The sequence below is a fragment of the Clarias gariepinus genome, chromosome 9, assembly GCF_024256425.1.
Source record: "Clarias gariepinus isolate MV-2021 ecotype Netherlands chromosome 9, CGAR_prim_01v2, whole genome shotgun sequence".
Classification (NCBI taxonomy): domain Eukaryota; kingdom Metazoa; phylum Chordata; class Actinopteri; order Siluriformes; family Clariidae; genus Clarias; species Clarias gariepinus.
In genome coordinates, this window is record NC_071108.1 from 25,246,600 (window position 1) to 25,264,889 (window position 18,290).

General features: G+C 39.3%; 1 protein-coding gene across 1 annotated transcript in view; it reads right to left on the reverse strand.

The window, feature by feature from the left end:
- The window catches only part of cacna2d3a (calcium channel, voltage-dependent, alpha 2/delta subunit 3a), a 293,959-nt gene that overhangs the window by 216,211 nt on the left and 59,458 nt on the right, over positions 1–18,290 (reverse strand). The window contains exons 3-4 of the mRNA XM_053503660.1: positions 16,888–17,004; positions 3,200–3,259 (exon numbers count right to left, since the gene is read on the reverse strand). Of these exons, the coding sequence (XP_053359635.1) occupies positions 3,200–3,259; positions 16,888–17,004 (177 nt within the window). The remainder of the gene's footprint in view (positions 1–3,199; positions 3,260–16,887; positions 17,005–18,290) is intronic.

Here is an 18,290-nt window from a genome sequence, read left to right on the forward strand (position 1 = left end):
GCTCTACTTATTGGCAGCCACAGTGAACTATTTGCTAGATTCTCTCTTCACATCATAGCTGTGTTCAACTCCTGAAGTGTACTTCACAGAGTGCTCCCTACTCCCTGCTCCATTTGCAATTAATATTGGTGAATGTTGGCCAGGGGTAGCTCAGTGGTTAAGGCATTGGACTGCGGTTCGGAAGATCCAGATTCAAACTTCACAACCCCCAAGTTGCCACTGTTGGGCCCTTGAGCAAGGCTCTTAACCCTCAACTGCTCAGATGTGTAATGAGATAAAAATGTAAGTCGGTTTGGATAAGAGCGTCTGCCAAATGCCTAAATGTAAATGTAAATGTAAGGGAACTTTCCTTGTAAAAATTCCACCATTCGGGACACCCACGAAGTCACCAGCGCAGATGTCACTTCCAGTGTGTTACCATGGTAACATAAGCACCTCGGATACTCGTCACAGCTGCAAAAATTAAATATTGAATATTTGTTAAAGGAAAAACTGATACCATTATAAAACATCTGCTATTGAAATGTTCATAAATGACTCCCTGTGTTTTAGATGAGTTCTCTGCCCTGTTTCATCTTCAATATGTCTACCTTATATGATAGTATTTGGCCTATTTGGCCTGCTCCAGCCTCTTATATGTTTACCTGATTTCTGACCATTGTTTGTTCAGTGGATATGGAGCATCAGCCAGATTCTGTTTGTCTGTTTTTGCTCCCAATAGCCACCAAACTGTGTTCAGCACCAACAACAGATTACTTTGAACTGATCCCGCCTTCTGCCGTACTTGTATTAAACCCAACATTAGATCACTGTGAACTGCCTACAGACTCCTCATAGCCTTCCAGAGAGATAGTAGTATTTGTTGTATACTTTATTTAAATAGTTGCTGGTGCAAAATTGTAATATGACAAAATTCAACAGGTACAGAATGTAATTCCAACATCCCAGTGTATAAAGCACATTCAAGCTATCTTTACTTCATATTATTTGTGCAGTGGGTGTATGCATACAGAAGCCAGGGATCAAAGGGAAGAATCACATGGATGAATCACCAGATTTCAGTGACACAACAAAGCACAATTGCTTTTTCATGTTCTCTCTTTCTATCTCTCTCTCTGTCTTTCTCTCACCCCTACTCTCTTTACGTGTGCCCTTATGTATTTTAAATGCATTAAGCCTCATGCTTGCAAATGTCAGATGCTGAAGCAGCTGTATGTGTGGGTTCACCAAGACATGGATGTTCATTAGAGAGAAAGAGAAACAGAAAGTGGAAAATTATTAATAAAAAGATACATTCCTTTTCTTTATCTGTTTAGGTAGCAACATAATGCCAATATTGCATGTTTTTGGTTTCACATATTCATGAAAAACACACATATATTAGTATAAAAGTGAAAATACCATATTGTTTAAGGATGCTGCAAAAAGGCATCCAAATCCCCCAGTGTTTGTATACACTAGTCTCTCTCTCTCTCGCTCTCTCTCTCTTGCACACACACACACACACACACACACACACACACACACACAACCATATATAGTAGATAAAAGGAACTCTTTGTTCACAGAAACCGGTAGTGTTACTAGTTCATTTTGAAATCAAAATGCCAGATTTGATTTGCAAAGGCAAGGTCAAGCTCTTTAAATATGAAAACAAAATGAAAAGTGGAAAAATGTACTACATTAATAAAACAAATCTGTATATCAATGGTTATTTCACTTGTCTGTGCTAATGCACTCAACATTAAACAGTTGTACCACATTTAAGTGCCATTTAGTGCCTGATACATCTGTACAAGTCCATTTGCTGCAGAGGCTTAACAGAGGAAAGTGAGTGGGCTGTGGGTGAGAGCAATGTGTTTGTACTGTTTAGAATGCTTGCACAGAGATAAGTAAGGGTAGCTAAATATGTTGATATGGTGAGTAAAGCTGTGATGAAAACAAGTGTCTGTCATCATAAAATTATTTAAAACTGAAATGACATAGAAAAGACAGCTATTAGAATTGAGGTTTTAAGTATGTTTTAAGATAACAGTGATTACAGTTTTCAGCAAGATGTGTTCCCTCATTTTAATAGGAACACCTGTACACCTGCACATTCATACAATTATGTAACCAGTTAATTATGCGTCAATAGCACAATATGTAAAAAGCATGCAGATACATATCAATAATTTTTTGTAAATGTTCACATTAAATGTTAGAAAGAAAAGAATAAGCATGGTCCATGTGACCCTTATCATGACATTGTGACAATGTTGGTACCCGAAGGGCAGGTTCAAGTATTTCACAAACTGCTGATCTCCTGGGAAATTTACACAGAATCATGCAAAAAATAATAATAAAGAAAATTATGTAACTAAATTAGGTAAGACCATACTTCACTCACAGTAACACTATGTAAACACCACATGTCCTTAATAGGGAGGTTGATGATTAATCAATAATCAATTAGTTCCCAGTAAGAATTTAACTAATTAAGAACGTATTAATGGACTAGACTTTGCATAATATTTTTCACAAATCTTATATATCTATTGTACATCACAAGAAGGTAAACTGGCAGTGCACAATATTAGACACTGTATTTCTAGTGACCTTATTATTTAAAAAATAAAGAAATGTATAATTTTTCAATACCTTTCTTTATTACCTTTTCCCAGCTTTATTATTACCATTATTATTATTATTATTATTATTATTGTTTAAACTAGTTGGGCTTCATTAATGTATTTCTTATTTCTTATGAGGTTGCCACTAGGACTGTAAAAATGTGTGTCCTAATTACAAATGGTTAATCATTTAACCATTATTATTATGTTTAAATATCATTAAGGAATTATACATTTAGTGACCAGTTAATTTGTGATGCCCTGCCTTTTACAGGGTGGGTCCTTACCTGTTGTCCTTTAGATTTCTATATCAGTCAGTCCCCTATAACTCCATTTGACAGACCCATGCCTGTGCCTGTTTAAAAACCATCAATACATTTTGGAACTGTCATGTAAGATGAAAGGGGAAGGGACATCATGACAATTCTAAAGTTTATTGATTCCAAAATGTATTGGTCCATTTATAAAATCTTTGCACATTTCATAAGTGTTGCTTAATGTGCTTAGTATTTTATATTAAATTTTGAAAGGGACATTAGAATCACCTCCTTCGGTTCTAATCACACTTTTTAAATACTGGTTCTGACCTGGAGGTTGGGGTCTTCGTCGTGCTGCAGGTGGGCATCTTCTGCTGCTTCTACCAAACGCTGGTGATACAGAAACAAAAATAGGGGAGGGATAGGAGTGGGAGGGCATAAAATTAATTACAAATGTTTTGGGTTTTTTTGGCCCAAAATAAGGTATGAGGAATGTAAACATATTTACTATGCTTTCAGCTGACTCACTAACACATTTTACATGCAACATATTTTGGTTCTTAGATAATACACAGTACTGTGCTGAAGTCTTAGCACCCTAAGTTTTTGTGCAAAGGCTCAAAACAGGGAACCGTGTGCCCTTCTGGTCCAATCCCACAGGAAAGTCAGTGTAGCACAAATTCCTGAAAAAAAAACAGAGCTGGCTACAAAAAAAAAAAAATCTAAACACTCAGTCCATCACAGCTTCTGCATATGGGGCTTAGCTGCCATGGTGTTAAAGGTTAAATTGTTGAAAAACATTTTGAATTAAAAAAAAAAAAGACACTGGATTTAAGTTTACTTCCAATAAAAGACTCTAATTGAATTACTATAAAATGTCTATTTGAGTTCTTCTCATATTTATGAAATGCAGGAAACTAAAAATGCTGTCTTCTTCTGTGTGCTATAATTTTATCATGTGTACTGGAGCATGCAGTCAGCGGTTAACCAGAATTTAAAAAAAGGACTGTTTATATAAATAACGTATTGGCAGTTGTGATACATAGCTTAAGCGACAAAAAATTACGCACGTTTGTTTTAATGTTACAAGATCACCATAAGGGATTTGCACTACAAGGATGAAAGAGCCACATGCAGCTCCGGAACCGCGGGTTGCCGACCCCTAGGGGAACCTACACGATATGTTTTTCGTGTTATGTTTTGCACATTTATATTATCCTACACACAATACTTCACAATGACAACATTAAAACAGGTGTTTCTAGTTTCTTCAGGTTTTTTTTATGTTAATTTATATATAAACAATTTAAATATTATACAGTATATATATATATATATATATATATATATATATATATATATATATATATTATGTAAGTATTTAGACCCATTAAAAGACCCACTAAGTATTTGGTCAAAGCACCTTTCCAGCAATGACTACCTGGTCTGGTTGTAAATGATGCTACGAGCTTAGCACACTTTGATGTTTCTTCCATTCTTCTTCACAGAATGTCAACCAGGTTTAACAGGCAGGGTAACTGCACAACCATTTTTTAGGTCTGTCCAGAGATGCTCTATTGGATTCAGGTGTAGATTCTGTCTGGGCCAACTCTTTCACAGAGTTGTTCTGAAGCCATTTCTGTGATTTCTTCGTATTAGGCGTGGGTCATGGTCTTGTTAAACCGCAAAACTTCATACTGCCAGTGGTCCTGATCACTTTGGTGGTGGTTTTCTCTCAGGATAGCTCTTTATGTTATTTGCATCCAGAGCCTGATGCTGCCACCATCGTGTTTGACTATGGGAAATATTTTAATAAGGTGATGCGGTATGCCCAATTTTCTATTTCCAAATAGTTCAATCTTTGTTTCTCATGGTTTGAAAGTCCTTCAGGTGCCTTTTGCAAACTCTCAGCAGGCTTTCATGTGCCTTTTAGTGTGGAATGGCTTTTTGTTTGGCCACTGTACCATATAGATCAGTATATATCAGATTCTGTTAAGCTGTTCTGTGACAATGACTATTATTAAAAGCACTATATAAATGAAATTTAATTTAATTTAATCAGTGGAGTGCTGCAGTGAATGCTTTGATATTTCAAGTCTATCTTATCTAAACAAGGGAAAATCATGATCTAATTTACAGTGACCCTTAGGTTCTTGGTTAGGTTCTCTCACCAAAGCCCTTCATCACTTATTACTCAGTTTGGCTGGGCTGCCAGATCTGGAAAGACTACTGGTTGTTCCAAACATCATCCAAATATATCAATGCTATTTGATAAACTTAATAAAAAGGTCTTGTATCCTTCCCCAGATCTGTGTCTTGACGTAATCCTGTCTTGTGGTTCTACAGATAATTCTTTTGACCTAATGTATTTGTTTTTACTCTGACATGAACAATCTACTGTGAGACCTTATATAGACGCGTTTGTGCATGGATTGTCAAGACACAGTCAATTATGCACAGATTAGGAATTAATTGAAGACTGCAATCCACAAACAGTCACCATTTGTATACACTTACCAGTCACTACCAGAAGGTGAAAACAACTTCTAACTCTACTGTATGGTGTTTACTGACTTTAATTTCTTCCTACTGTTCATTGTATTGTAAAATAATCGTGAAAGCATTTAAAATGTGCATCAATCAGTTAATATTGATATGTGTCTGCTACTTATGCTCTGTAATGCTTTTTTAATGGCTCTAATCTGAGATGTCTTAAAATGGGGATTTTTGTGGCTGGTAACTCTAAATGAATTTCTCCTCTGCAGCAGAGAGCTTTATGAGATTACAAGAAGTAGGTAAGAAGTATTGTTCTAGAATGTACAAAATCTAGAAAGTCCAAACTTGTCACATTGATTTAATAATGCCAATGTTGCATTCAAATTGAATTCAAAATGTGCAACTATTTTAAAATCAACCCCATAGGTTTTCCATACACACACAAGCAAAAGCTGGAAAACTACATTTGTACATATGTACAGAACCCACTTAACTACATACTGACACAGAATATCAAACACCTGCACATTTCAATGTACTTTTTAATTATAGCATGCACCATGCTAACATTTTCTATCACTGTCACTGTCTCTCTCTCTCTCTCTCTCTCTCTATCCCACACACACACACACCGAATCTGATTACTTCGCCAGGAGTATTTATCAACTGGTGGGTTACATTACCTGAGGCCATTTAAGCACTTACACACAGCTCATGGATTAAATACAGCGTAACATCAAATGCTGCCCTACTAACACGTTGCAGCTGTACATAGAGGATGTGAAATAGATTCAGTAAGAAACACTAAACAGGGCTCTCCAACTCTCAGTCCTGGAGGGCTAATGCTAACACAGTTTGGTGATTCTTCTGCTCAAATAAAGCTGATTCAACTAATCTGTTAATTACCAGGTTCAGTGGGTGTGTTTAGGTTTTGGTGAATTACAACCTATGCTGGACACTGGCTTTTTAGGACTGGAGTTAAAGAGCCCTGCTATAAACAAACAATTTTAAGGACATTATGTTTTTGAAGGAGATTGATAAACCTGGTGGGCGTGCCAGCAACTACTACTTCCAGTTTTTAGCTGTACAGCTGCAAGAATGTTGTTGTTTTATCCAGGTATATATGCTGTGTAGATCAACTTATGATCAAGGAGGAGCATGTAAATGGTGAAAGGAAAATACAGAGAATGGACCCTTGAGGGACACCACAAGTAGCAGAGAACATAGCAGACTTAAAATGTCTCAAGGATATAAACTCTGATCAAATATGATCAGAGCCAGCCCAGAGCAGACCCAAAGACTATGCGACCTTGTGAATATGCCTAAAAAATATGCTATGGTTGGTGGTGTTGAATGCAACTCTCAAACCAAAGAGGATCAGAGGAGAGGGACAGGTTAGGTATGTTAGGTAAATCTGTACTACTGTAAGTCCAAAGCCAGGGCTGTCCATGATTTTTTATTTTTTTTTTAACTAGATTTCACATTTGGCTCTGATAATTTGAGAATTCCATAGATATCATGTTGTGGTGAGACCTCCCGAGTTTGTAGACCTGGAAATTGTTGATGCAGGTCATGTATGTTCTGACCAAATCCAGTGTATGACTCCTAAAGCATGTAGGAACGGTAACTAGTGTTGTGTATTGTTTGGGTTTTTTAGGATACCGTTTCAAATCAATACTTTTAAAACAGTACCTAAACAGTGCTTGAACCTATACTTAAACAAAAAAAAGAGACATAAAAAATGGTGAATAACATTAAAGAACGGCTTTTATTGAAAAAAAATATATAAGTAAAAACGTGTTTCTATTAGTTATGTTATTTATATAGTATGCATAATTATAGGTGGACAAAACACAACTAATTTACATACTACCTAACCCAACTACACTAATTTAACACCAATAATTTATATATAAATTATTAATTTAACACCAGTGACAGCTCTAGTTGATATTCTTGGTATGCTACAAACCAGCTTCAAATTTCAGCAACTATTTTGCAAAAATATGACCATATTTGCCTTATCTGACAGAATACAATGCCTCTTCTGACTCTAGGGTTTGTTGGACTGTGCCGGGGGACAAACACATTACAAGTTTTATTCGGTTTGACGTTTCTCTTTTTATATGCAATTGTTGAAAGACATTTGTTGCATTGTTGCGGTATCAGAATCCTTTGTTATGAAATACAGTCACACTTTAGAACATTCAGCTTTAGGCATTTTTATTTCAGAGTGTTTAGCTTAGCAAGCTAACCCTACCTTCTGCCATCAGTGAAAGTGTAATTACTGTGTGTACGTGCTGCATTCACGTGAATGGTCTAATTTCCAGAGTTCTGCTTCTAAGTTGGAATGTTACTACAAACATTTGGATTTATATTATTTTAGCTTTCTGACTTGCGGTTACGTGTATTTTCTCAGTCAAGAAATAATTTTTCATGTGCGGTGGCAATGAAGTGAGGCACCGGAATCGGGGATCTGATTCAGTTCTATTACATATTGGTTACATAGGTACCGGTGTCATATTGGCACAGGGTTTCGGTACACAACCATAATGGAAACATGATGCTGCAATTTGAGGCACTCTAGAAGATTCTGAAACTTAGCTGCCTAATGGGAAGCAGGTTGTTTTAATACACGTCAACATAATAACTGCCCACAGACTTAATAAACCACAAATGTAATAAAAATCACTTTTGATATAATAATTCCACAAACATAATGAAATTTCCCACAAGTGCTATAGCAACTGTAAGTGGTTTATTATTTGTGGGCTGTTATTACATTGGTGTGTGTTAGGATTTGACAAAATAATTATCTAAATCTTCCATAATTATGATATTGGTGAAAGAAGAACAAACTGAAGTAAGGATGTCATGCAGCTCAGCAATGAATTAAGTATTGAACTTTGGGGGACAGTACATTTTAAAGTATAGTCATATTATGGGGGTTTGCATTTTAAAGCAAGCACAGGCAGCGGAGAGAAAATTAGATTAGGATAGATTAGATTCAACTTTATCTACTGTCTTTGTGCAAAAACATGTACAAAGCCAATGAAAATATTTCTTCAAAAAATAACTTACCCACCGTCATGCATTGCACTACGGGCTCAATGTTAGTTTTAGTACCAGCCATGGCCTGACACATTGGAAAATGTCATATGATGTCATAGATGTCATCCTGACCACTACAGACTAAAAACATCCCACAAAAGATTAAGTTTTGACAAAGTATTAAGTGCATAAATTAACAAACTTTGGGACGGGCATAATGCCAACACCTCAGATAGCCTGACAGCTCCTCGCTCGACTAGAGGAGAGGAAACTCGAAGCACATACAGCACCGCAAATAGCTCCCATAAACCCGAAGGGAGTTTATAAAAGAACCAGGGAACCTCTGTTTAGTGAGTAGGATGGTCAGGGCACAACACTTAACCTTTTTTTCTGTTCATCCGCAGACTACAACCGATCCGGCACATTTGCCAATTCACTCACTCACTCAATCTCCACAGTGCTTATCCTGTACAAAGTCATGGAAGGCCTGAAGCCTATCCCAAGGGACTGAGGACATCTGTATTAGTTACCCAATTGGAATGGTTATTACCGTCGCGCTCACCGCCGTGTAAAAACGTCAGCGGCCAAAATAAATCAGTTGCATGTCAAAGTCATATGGCCGCCAGGTGGCGCAAAGTGACATTTTCGCTCGATGCAGTAAATACAATAGTGACTGTTATATAGCGTGTCTCTGTATCTGTTTATTGTTATTTAAGTTCTGGATTATTTCAGGTACTTTGAACAAATTGTTGGGTTGCTCATGTTGGCTCATATGATATGTAGTTTACAAATGAACACCTGGTTGGGTTATTTTGACCCAACAACTGGTTTATTCATTATTCTCTCGTTTCTCCAAATGGCAGCCTGCAAAATGTTCGAAATATTACTGTTATTGTGTCATAGGTGTGGTTTTAAGAATTGTTTAGGCAGGAATGCGTGTGTATACAGCTAAAATTCTAAAATTCCATCAGTTATTAAAGATAGCATCTATTTAGAAGAACTGCCCCAGCGATTTCGGGGCTTTAGGAAATCTCCCGGCTCTCTGTGCATAACACCGGGCCAACTCATGTCGGAAAGAATTTATAAACGTTTTCTAAACGTGGGCTACTGTTTTTTACTTATAATATTTGTTAATTTAATTTAAATGAGGTTTGGGCTCAGGACTTCGATTCGGCATTGTAATCCTCCTCTTTAATTTACTCCGCAGTCTAAATCAGCGCTCAGTCGCATGCATAAAGTTTTCCAGGGCGTGCTGGCGGAGGTAGACTAATGATTATGAAAACAGCAAGCAGAGTGACTCTGACCATTTTAAAAAACGTTTGCGGTCATTTTCTGACGTGCTCAAGTTCACCAAAAAAAATACAGAACAGCGCTTACAAAATCATAAAGTTTTTTTCGTTATTGTGAGTGCGCTTAAATAAAAATTGAGTCTTATAAGGGCCATGTAGCTTATATAGTTTTATTATATAGTTTTTGCACATTAATCTGAGTCCTCATCTGTTAAATTTTTGAGGACAATAGGTTTTCAGCCTGTCACGGCGTGCGCCCAAATTCATATCGCTCCTCACTCACTAGTTAGGCAGTGTCCCCTTCAGATATGCAAACTCTGCGGTTTGTTGGGTTACAGTGGATTTTACAGTGGCTGCTGTCCCCGCGGGCCCACGCTGCCAACCAAACCTGCATGTGCATATTCCTTCCTTTCCATCCTCACTACATTAACACTTTCCTTCCCATTTCTTGCCATAAGACCTCGCCTCGAGTCCGTGCTTCATGGTGCCGCCCGTGCACTTAGAGTCGAACCCGTTACACGGCCCAAATGTAGTCAACAATATAATTTTTTTTTTAAATAAACGTTTTATGCTTGTTTTAATGCTATTTTGAAATTAAGCAGTAATAGCTAAAATAGTAAAAAGTTTTAATATTAACAAGGGAAATGTTTGATGTCATGTGGGCATTATAAGATTTGTATTGAAAACTTCTAACTAAAAAGTGGCAGCTGGCACGCCTAAAAATAGACGCAGGTTAATTTTTTTATAGTCTAAATAAAAATCCTGCTCTTTAATTTCCTAAAGTCAACCGCACACAAAGTTTTCCAGAGCGCGGAGGAATTTTGTTGTGCTAAATAATAATTTGTGCAGTGTAATCAGAGCCTCCTATTCCTATTAAACCTGGGTTGTTGTTCTTTTAGTGTCACTGTGTGTGCTTTACAATGCCAGACAACATTCAAATGCAAATTATTCACCCTCCCCAGGTGTGAATCAGCTGTTCTCACCTATACATTCAGAGAAATTGAAATGCACCCCTCCCCACTTTAAAAACCTCTTGAATCTGAGGCTCTTCTGAAGACTTTAAGTGATTAAAAACCGTTTAATCACTGATCATTTTTTAATCTGTGTAAATTTAAGCTTCTGGATTCTAGATTCTCAAAAGTTGACATTGTTACCGTTTTAAATCCTTGGAATAGACGAAATGTAAATTTTCCTTATGATAGCATAAATAAAATAAAAAAACGGGTATGAGGCTATCTTGGTTTATTAATCCTCGTGCCTGGGCCTGCAGACCAAATCGTCATTAGCACGTCCCTCCCTCAAACAGCGCAGCCATTTACTTTTTACAACAATGGCAGCTGGAACACCTAAAACAGATGCAGGATTATTTTTTCATAATCTAAATAAAAATGCTTTTTTAAACGTGGGCTATTGTTATTTACTTGCAATATTTGTTAATTTAATTTAAATAGGGTTTGGTCTCTGGAATGTTGAGCATCGTGATCCTCTTCTTTACTTTCAAAGTCAAAGTCAACTTTATTGTCAATTCTGCTACATGTACAGTGCATACATATAGAGATACAAACCTCTCATCCTCGATACAAATAACACTGAAAAGAAAAAACTTAAATAACACAAACTGCAAACTGGACAGAATTCCTACGTAGAATCAGCGCTTAATCGCACACATAAAGTTTTGTAAATTCGTTTAATGTTTATTGGTAAATAATGACCCCCGTTGCACTGTACCACCGCTGGGAAAACTTTATGAAATACAAGTTAAAGACAATTATGATGATCTGTCACGGCGTGCGCCTGTGATAGGCGTGCACCCAAATCTACTATTGCTACTCGCTCACTCCGTAGGCTCCCTGAATAGGCGGCAAAGGGACGGAGCCGCCTATTCGTTTACCTGGCGATAATTAACGTTAATATGATCTCGGGCTTGCTCCGCATTATAAAAGCAAGCCCATCTTTACTCCCGCACCGTGCCCGCCTTCGCAGCCCCGCTGCCGAAGAGGAAAAGACTGCGACGTTGTTTTGTTAAGTTTTTGCATCAGGAAAGACTCGCGCTGGCCATCGACAGCGTGCTCAGTTCTGCCACTCCGCGCACCGAAACTTATTGTCAGCTATGTGCCCGCATGCCAGTGTGGCACAGCCCCCGGAACTGCACATGCACAACCTTCATCCCATTTTTTCTATTTTCCCTCCTTCAACCCTTTCCTTCCCCATTTTACCTAAATAAATGACCCCTTTTCCCCGTAAGACCTCGCCTCGTGGCCGTGCTCTATGGTGCCGCCCGTGCAACATGGGTCGAACCCGTTACAGATCATAACAGTCTACTGCATTTCATTCTTATAATAACGCAAAAATACAAGCGGGGCTGAATGATCGACAACAGCTGACGCAGTAGAACGTCCTGACAATGTTATAATTTTATGGTCATTTATTTCAGTTAATAAATCTACTACAAATTAAAGAACAAAAGATATAAGATACAAAACCTACACGCGTCTATTTTAATTACACGTGATAAAATCTAAAGGCTCACTGTGTTAACATTTATTTTGTTTAAATTTTATCCTAATAAAATTTCATTAAACTTGAATTTAAATTTGTACTGTAATTTTAGTACTGTGATTATGAATTTGTTTAACTATAATGTTTTACTTGATTTTATCCGCTACTACGTGCAGTTCTAAAGAAGTCTGTCTTATTAGTCATGCAAAGAATGACCTAAGGCATGAGGCGTCAGTCTATAGTTATATAGCGCCACTCAGCGGTAAAAGCCAGAAAACGCACAAAGCCAAGCGCCGCGACAGTAGAACCGACATTCCAATTAGGTAACCACTGTATATATAATTTCCTTATTCTAAAATAAATTAAATTCCTTTTTTTAATCAAAATTCTACACAAAACTACCCATAATGACAACATGAAAAAAGTTTACTTGAGATTTTTGCAAATTTATTAAAATTAAAATAAATTAAGAAAGCAAATGTAAATAAGTATTCACAGCCTTCGCCATAAAGCTCAAAATTGAGGTCAGGAGCATCCTGTTTCCCCTGATCATCCTTAAGATGTTTCCGCAGCTTAATTAAAGTGTACCTATTGTAAAGGTACACACCTGTCTATTTAAGGTCCCACAGTTGACAGTTCATGTTAGAGCACAAACCGTCTCGGGTTACTTTGCTGTAACCCTGTTCCCTGAAAAGGCGGGAACGAGATGCTGCGTGAAAACGCTATAGGAACATCTTTTCATTTTGCCAATTGTGAAGCATGTGTGTATCAAACATATATAACCTCTATAACCTCGGTAGGGTGACATCATCTGATTAGACGCACCTGCAGGTTATAAATACAGGTGAACCGGAAACATTCCTCAAATTGATTTGTCTGAACGGACGTCTGGTCACGAGGCAGTGCGGCATTGGGATGCAGCATCTCGTTCCCGCCTTTTCAGGGAACAGGGTTACAGCAAAGTAACCCGAAACATTCCCTTTCAAAGGCTACACTCGATGCTGCGTGAAAATGCTATGGGAACGAGAGTACCAACGTCGCCGCACTGCAAGTGTCTGGACCCCTGAATTATGTAGCGTGTGCGCACAAAGCCAGGAGGTCTCAGAACTACGTCTGAAGAACTTTCGGAAGATAGTTAAGTGAGGATGCAAAATGGCCCTGACTAGCCCAGGGGCAAGTCGAGGCAGGATGGGGAGACTGACAGATCTCCAATCCTCTTAGAGAGGTAAAGGCCATTAGAAAAAACATCTCAAGGGTCAGAAGCCTGAGGCGCTGACTCTAGTGGTTCAACAAAAAGTAGGGGGGTGTTTCCCACAATAACCCCATCAATCAGGACGTGACAGGCTAAAATAGCGGTTACGTACGTCCTGAGAGTAATAGGGCACAAGCCCGAGGACAACTTTTCCTGCAGAAACTCCAGCACTGAAACAATTCGGCAGTGGACTGGGTCTACCTGCTTCGTCATGCACCAACTTTCAAATACATTCCATTTGAGGGCCTAAGCTCTTCTAGGGGAGGGGGCCCTAGCACTTAGAATAGTCTTAATTACGCTTGCTGGGGGACCAGCTTGACTTAGTTTGTCCCGTTCAGGAACTGAACGTGAAGGTTTCAAAGCTTGGGCCAGGGGTGAAATATCGTCCCCTGTGCCTGAGAGAAGATCCCACCTCATTGGAATTACCCATGGTGAGCTGTTAAGAAGGAAACCAGATCGGAGAACCACACTCTGGTCGGCCAACAGGGCGCTATCAATAAGAGGCGCAAACGCTGTTGATAGACCCTTGCCAAGACTCCAGGGAGCAGAGCTATCAGGCAAAACACATAATGGCGTAACCTGGGCCACGTACGGGCCAAGGCGTCCAGACCCAGGGGAACTAGAAGAGTCAGATAGTAGTAAAGGGGACATTTGCTGATCTTGCGAGGCAAAAAGGTCCACCTCTGCTACATGAAATTCCTCCCAGATTGACTGACTACTTCGGGGTGGGGTTTCCATTCCCTGTGTGTCAGAGATTGACTGGACAGTACAACTGCTCCCACATTCATATGCCCTGGAATGTAAATTGCCCTGAGGGACAGGAACCTGGTGCGCTAGCTATTAGCGGCGCAAGCACAGTCCGCCCTGGCGATTAATATATGAGACTTCCATAGTGTTGTCCACCTGCTCTAGGACATGGCAGCCTCTTAACTGCTAGAGAAAGTGCTTTAGGGCCAGAAATAGAGCCATCATTTCAAGGCAATTGATGTGCCGCGCGAGAAGATGGCCTCTCCAGCTTCCTTGGGCTGGACAGTCATCTAAGACCGCACCCCAGCCTGTGAGAGAAGCTTCTGTCGACGACAAGATGAAGTTAGAGTGGGACCCAGAGTAAAAAACGTCTGTCCACATAGGAAGGGTACGAAGCACCTGGCGCGTAACCTTTATTGGGGATTGGCCCTAGAGTGTAAACCCCTGGTTCTTAGCCACAACTGAGATGCTCTCATGTGCAGAAGACCCAAAGGTGTCACCGTGGATACAGCTGCCATAAGAGCTAAGATCTCTGAAAGTGATGGTCACTTTTCTGGTCTAGCTTGAATTCCTTAAGGGTGTTGAGAATGGATTCGACACGACGGGAGACCGCTGTGCCCGCCCATAAATAGGATAGAGCACGCTTTTTTGGGCGTTGGGTTTCAATCCCAAGAAACAAAGGTAAGCCAGGACGACATGCTGATGTCGAAGCGCTAGCTACTAAGACTGGGCCAGCCAGTCGTATATGTCATTCATATATCATATGGATGCCCCGGAGTCATAAGAGCCAGAACTACATCCATGCATTTTGTATATGTGCGGGTGAGAGCTAGACCAAATGGAAGGACCCGATACTGGTAAGCTTTGCCCCAAACGCGAACCTCAGGAACCTCCTGGTTTGTGGCAATATTTTTATATGAAAGTAAGCGTCCTTCAATCGATTGTCACAAATCAATCGCTTGATAGGATTTGAGAGCAATCACTTTGACAGCCAACATTTTGCAGCTGTATTATTTATTTTAGATAGCGGGACAGCCCGCGATATTGGACGCAGCCCCCCGTTCCTCTTGAAACCAAGAAATACTGACTGCAGTAGCCTGACTTAATGTCTGGTAGGGAAACATGTTCCATGGCCCCATTCCCCAGCAACTTCTGTCAGCAGATGCGCACTTTCCGGTATCACGGAAATGTGGACCACGCCGTTGAAACGCGGAGGTCGATGTGCAAACTGAATCCCGTAGCCCTTGTCTACAGTCTTTAGTACCCAGGGAGATAAGCCTGGCAGTAGCTCGCACGCTGCCAGCTTTTCCGAAAGGGGTAAAAGTTTTAGTACTTGGACTGCACGGGGGGTTTGGGGTGTTAGTGGTTTGGCATCCTGGGATGTAGCAGGATAAAACCGAGGCACTAACATATCTTTGGAGATCGGTGTCGTCTGAAACACCAGAGGCGGCGGAAACTGAACACCGACCCCATCTTAAGGGAAAGAGCGATAAGTGCCGCTCCCCGGGTCCTGAGCGTGTAGGCTATCAGGACTTATTTTTAGTGAAGAAGACAGTGCGGGGATCTGATCTTTTGGAGGCTGTCTGTGAGGGGCGACGAGCCATACCCCAGTCCTTACGGGGGGGGTGCCCGGCTGCTGACGCTCTCCTTCTGCCTTCTCCCTCTCGCCTAGCGAGAATCAGGTGGCCTTTCCCAATCAGGCCTATATGATAAAGTGGCCAGACAAAAGCCACTCCTTAGTAAAAGGCATGGGCAGCCAGTCTGGAGTTTGCCAAAAGGCACCTGAAGGAGTCTCAGACCATGAGAAACAAAATTCTTTGGTCTGATAAGACAAAGATTAAACTCTTTGGTGTGAATTTCAGGCAGGAAACCAGGCACCGCTCATCACCAGGCAAATACTATCCCTACAGTAAAGCATATTGGTGGCAACATGATGTGGGGATGTTTTACAGTGGCAGGAACTGTGAGACTAGTCAGGATAAAGGGAATGATGTCTGCAGCAATGTACAGAGACATCCTGGATACAAACCTACGCCACAGCGCTCTTGACCTCAGACTGGGGCGACGGTTTATCTTTCAGCAGGACAACGTCCCTAAGCACACAGCCAAGATATAAAAAGAGTGGCTTCAGGACAACTTTGTTTAATTTCCTTGAGTGGCCCAGACTTGAATCCGATTGAACATCTCTGGAGAGATCTTAAAATGGCTGTGCACTGACACTTCCCATCCAACCTGATGGAGCTTGACAGGTGCTGCAAAGAGAAATGGGCGAAACTGGCCAAAGATAGGTGTGCCAAGCTTGTGGCATCTTATTCAAAACGACTTGAGGCTGTAACTGCTGCCAAAGACGCATCTACAAAAAATTGAGCAAAGGCTATAAATACTTATGTACTGTACGTGTGATTTCTAAGTTTTTTTATTTAATGAATTTGCAAAAACACCAAGTAAACTTTTTTTACGTTGTCATTATGAGGTGTTGGGTGTGGAATTCTGAGCAAAAAAATGAATTTAATCTATTTTGGAATAAAGCTGTAACATAACAAAATGTGAAAAAGGTGATGCACTGTGAATACTTTTCGGGTGCACTGTATATACTATTTATTTATTTTTCTTAGTTAGTGGGTTATATAGTTAGTTATATAAACATTGTTAAATCATACTCACACAATGCACAACACACTTACCTTCATGGCGTCTGCTTTTTTACGAAACATCTCCTCCATGTTTTCTGCCAGTTTCTTCACAAGTTTGAGGCCATCAATTTCCTCCACACGTACTGAACGCTCATACTCTTTGTATTTCTATAAAAGGTAAAGGAAAGAACAGCAAATCTATAAATTGTAACACTGCCATAACACATTGCGATTTACAATGGCAGTAATTGCAAATTAATTATTTATATATACACACGGATAAATTTTGGATTGCGAACATAATTCATTCCAACTAAATGTAAAAACATTATTTAAATTGGACCAACATTTTTTAACCAGATTTATATAAATAGCTTGAAAGCAGGAAATGTTTTTTTCTCCACATTTGCTGGTTTGTACATTTGTTCTGTTATATTCAGAACCACTGCACAACTTCAACTGTGTTGTTGATTTTATTTAACAGATCCACAAACACAGCTGACTATCAACAGATTATGATTTGCTTTTCATTTAACTAAATATTTTTTCTGCCAATACGTATCCTTCTGCAACTGGCAGAACTAAGTGACCATGACTGGCGAAGCTAGTGGCTGACAGTTAGTGACCAGCAGTTATGTATTTAACAGGGGGTTAAAGTAATTATGAATTTATATTGGTACTATGTAGCCAAAAGGTGAGGTGGAAGGTGGTAGACAGACCTGCAAATCTCTAAATTTCTCATAAGGATATTCAAGTTTCAAAAAAGTTTATAAATCCCAGAGGGAAACTGCTTAATATTCTAATATCATATAAATCGCTAATACTCATATCATAAGAATATTAGCTTTAACTTCTTGGTTCCCCGATTAAACCCAAGTATTCATATTTCCATTACATGTATGGCTTTTGATAGTTTCCCTTATCCAGAGCAATTTAAATAAGTGCTTTGAAGTCTCTATTGATAACACATCCTCATACTGGTTCACTAGGTTACTGATGACCATTATTATCAGTCTGAAACATGGTTGGAACTTTTCTTTAGTTGCTGGTGTCGGTCCTAAACTAAAGGGTAGGTCATCAGACATTATTTTTAGACTGCCAATAGCTAAGATGTTCAGACATCCATAGATGCCAACTAGGGCTGCAATAACAAATCGATTAAATCGATTGAAATAGATTGTGAAATTCGTTGCCAACTCTTTTAGTAATCAATTCGCTGTATCACGCAATGCAGAGACTATTAACTATTTGATTAATAAAAAAAAACTTTAGTTAAGCGCGGAGCGGAGTGAACACACTCGGCCTCGTGCACTGATGTTAACAGAGTTCGACGCCTTATAGACAGGGCGGAGCAAAAATAAAAAATAAAAAACAAGCAGAATAAAATTTAAAATACATTTTCTCTCTTTTCTCAAGGCTTAGCCTGCTCTTTGCCTGCTGTGTGTATGTTTGTG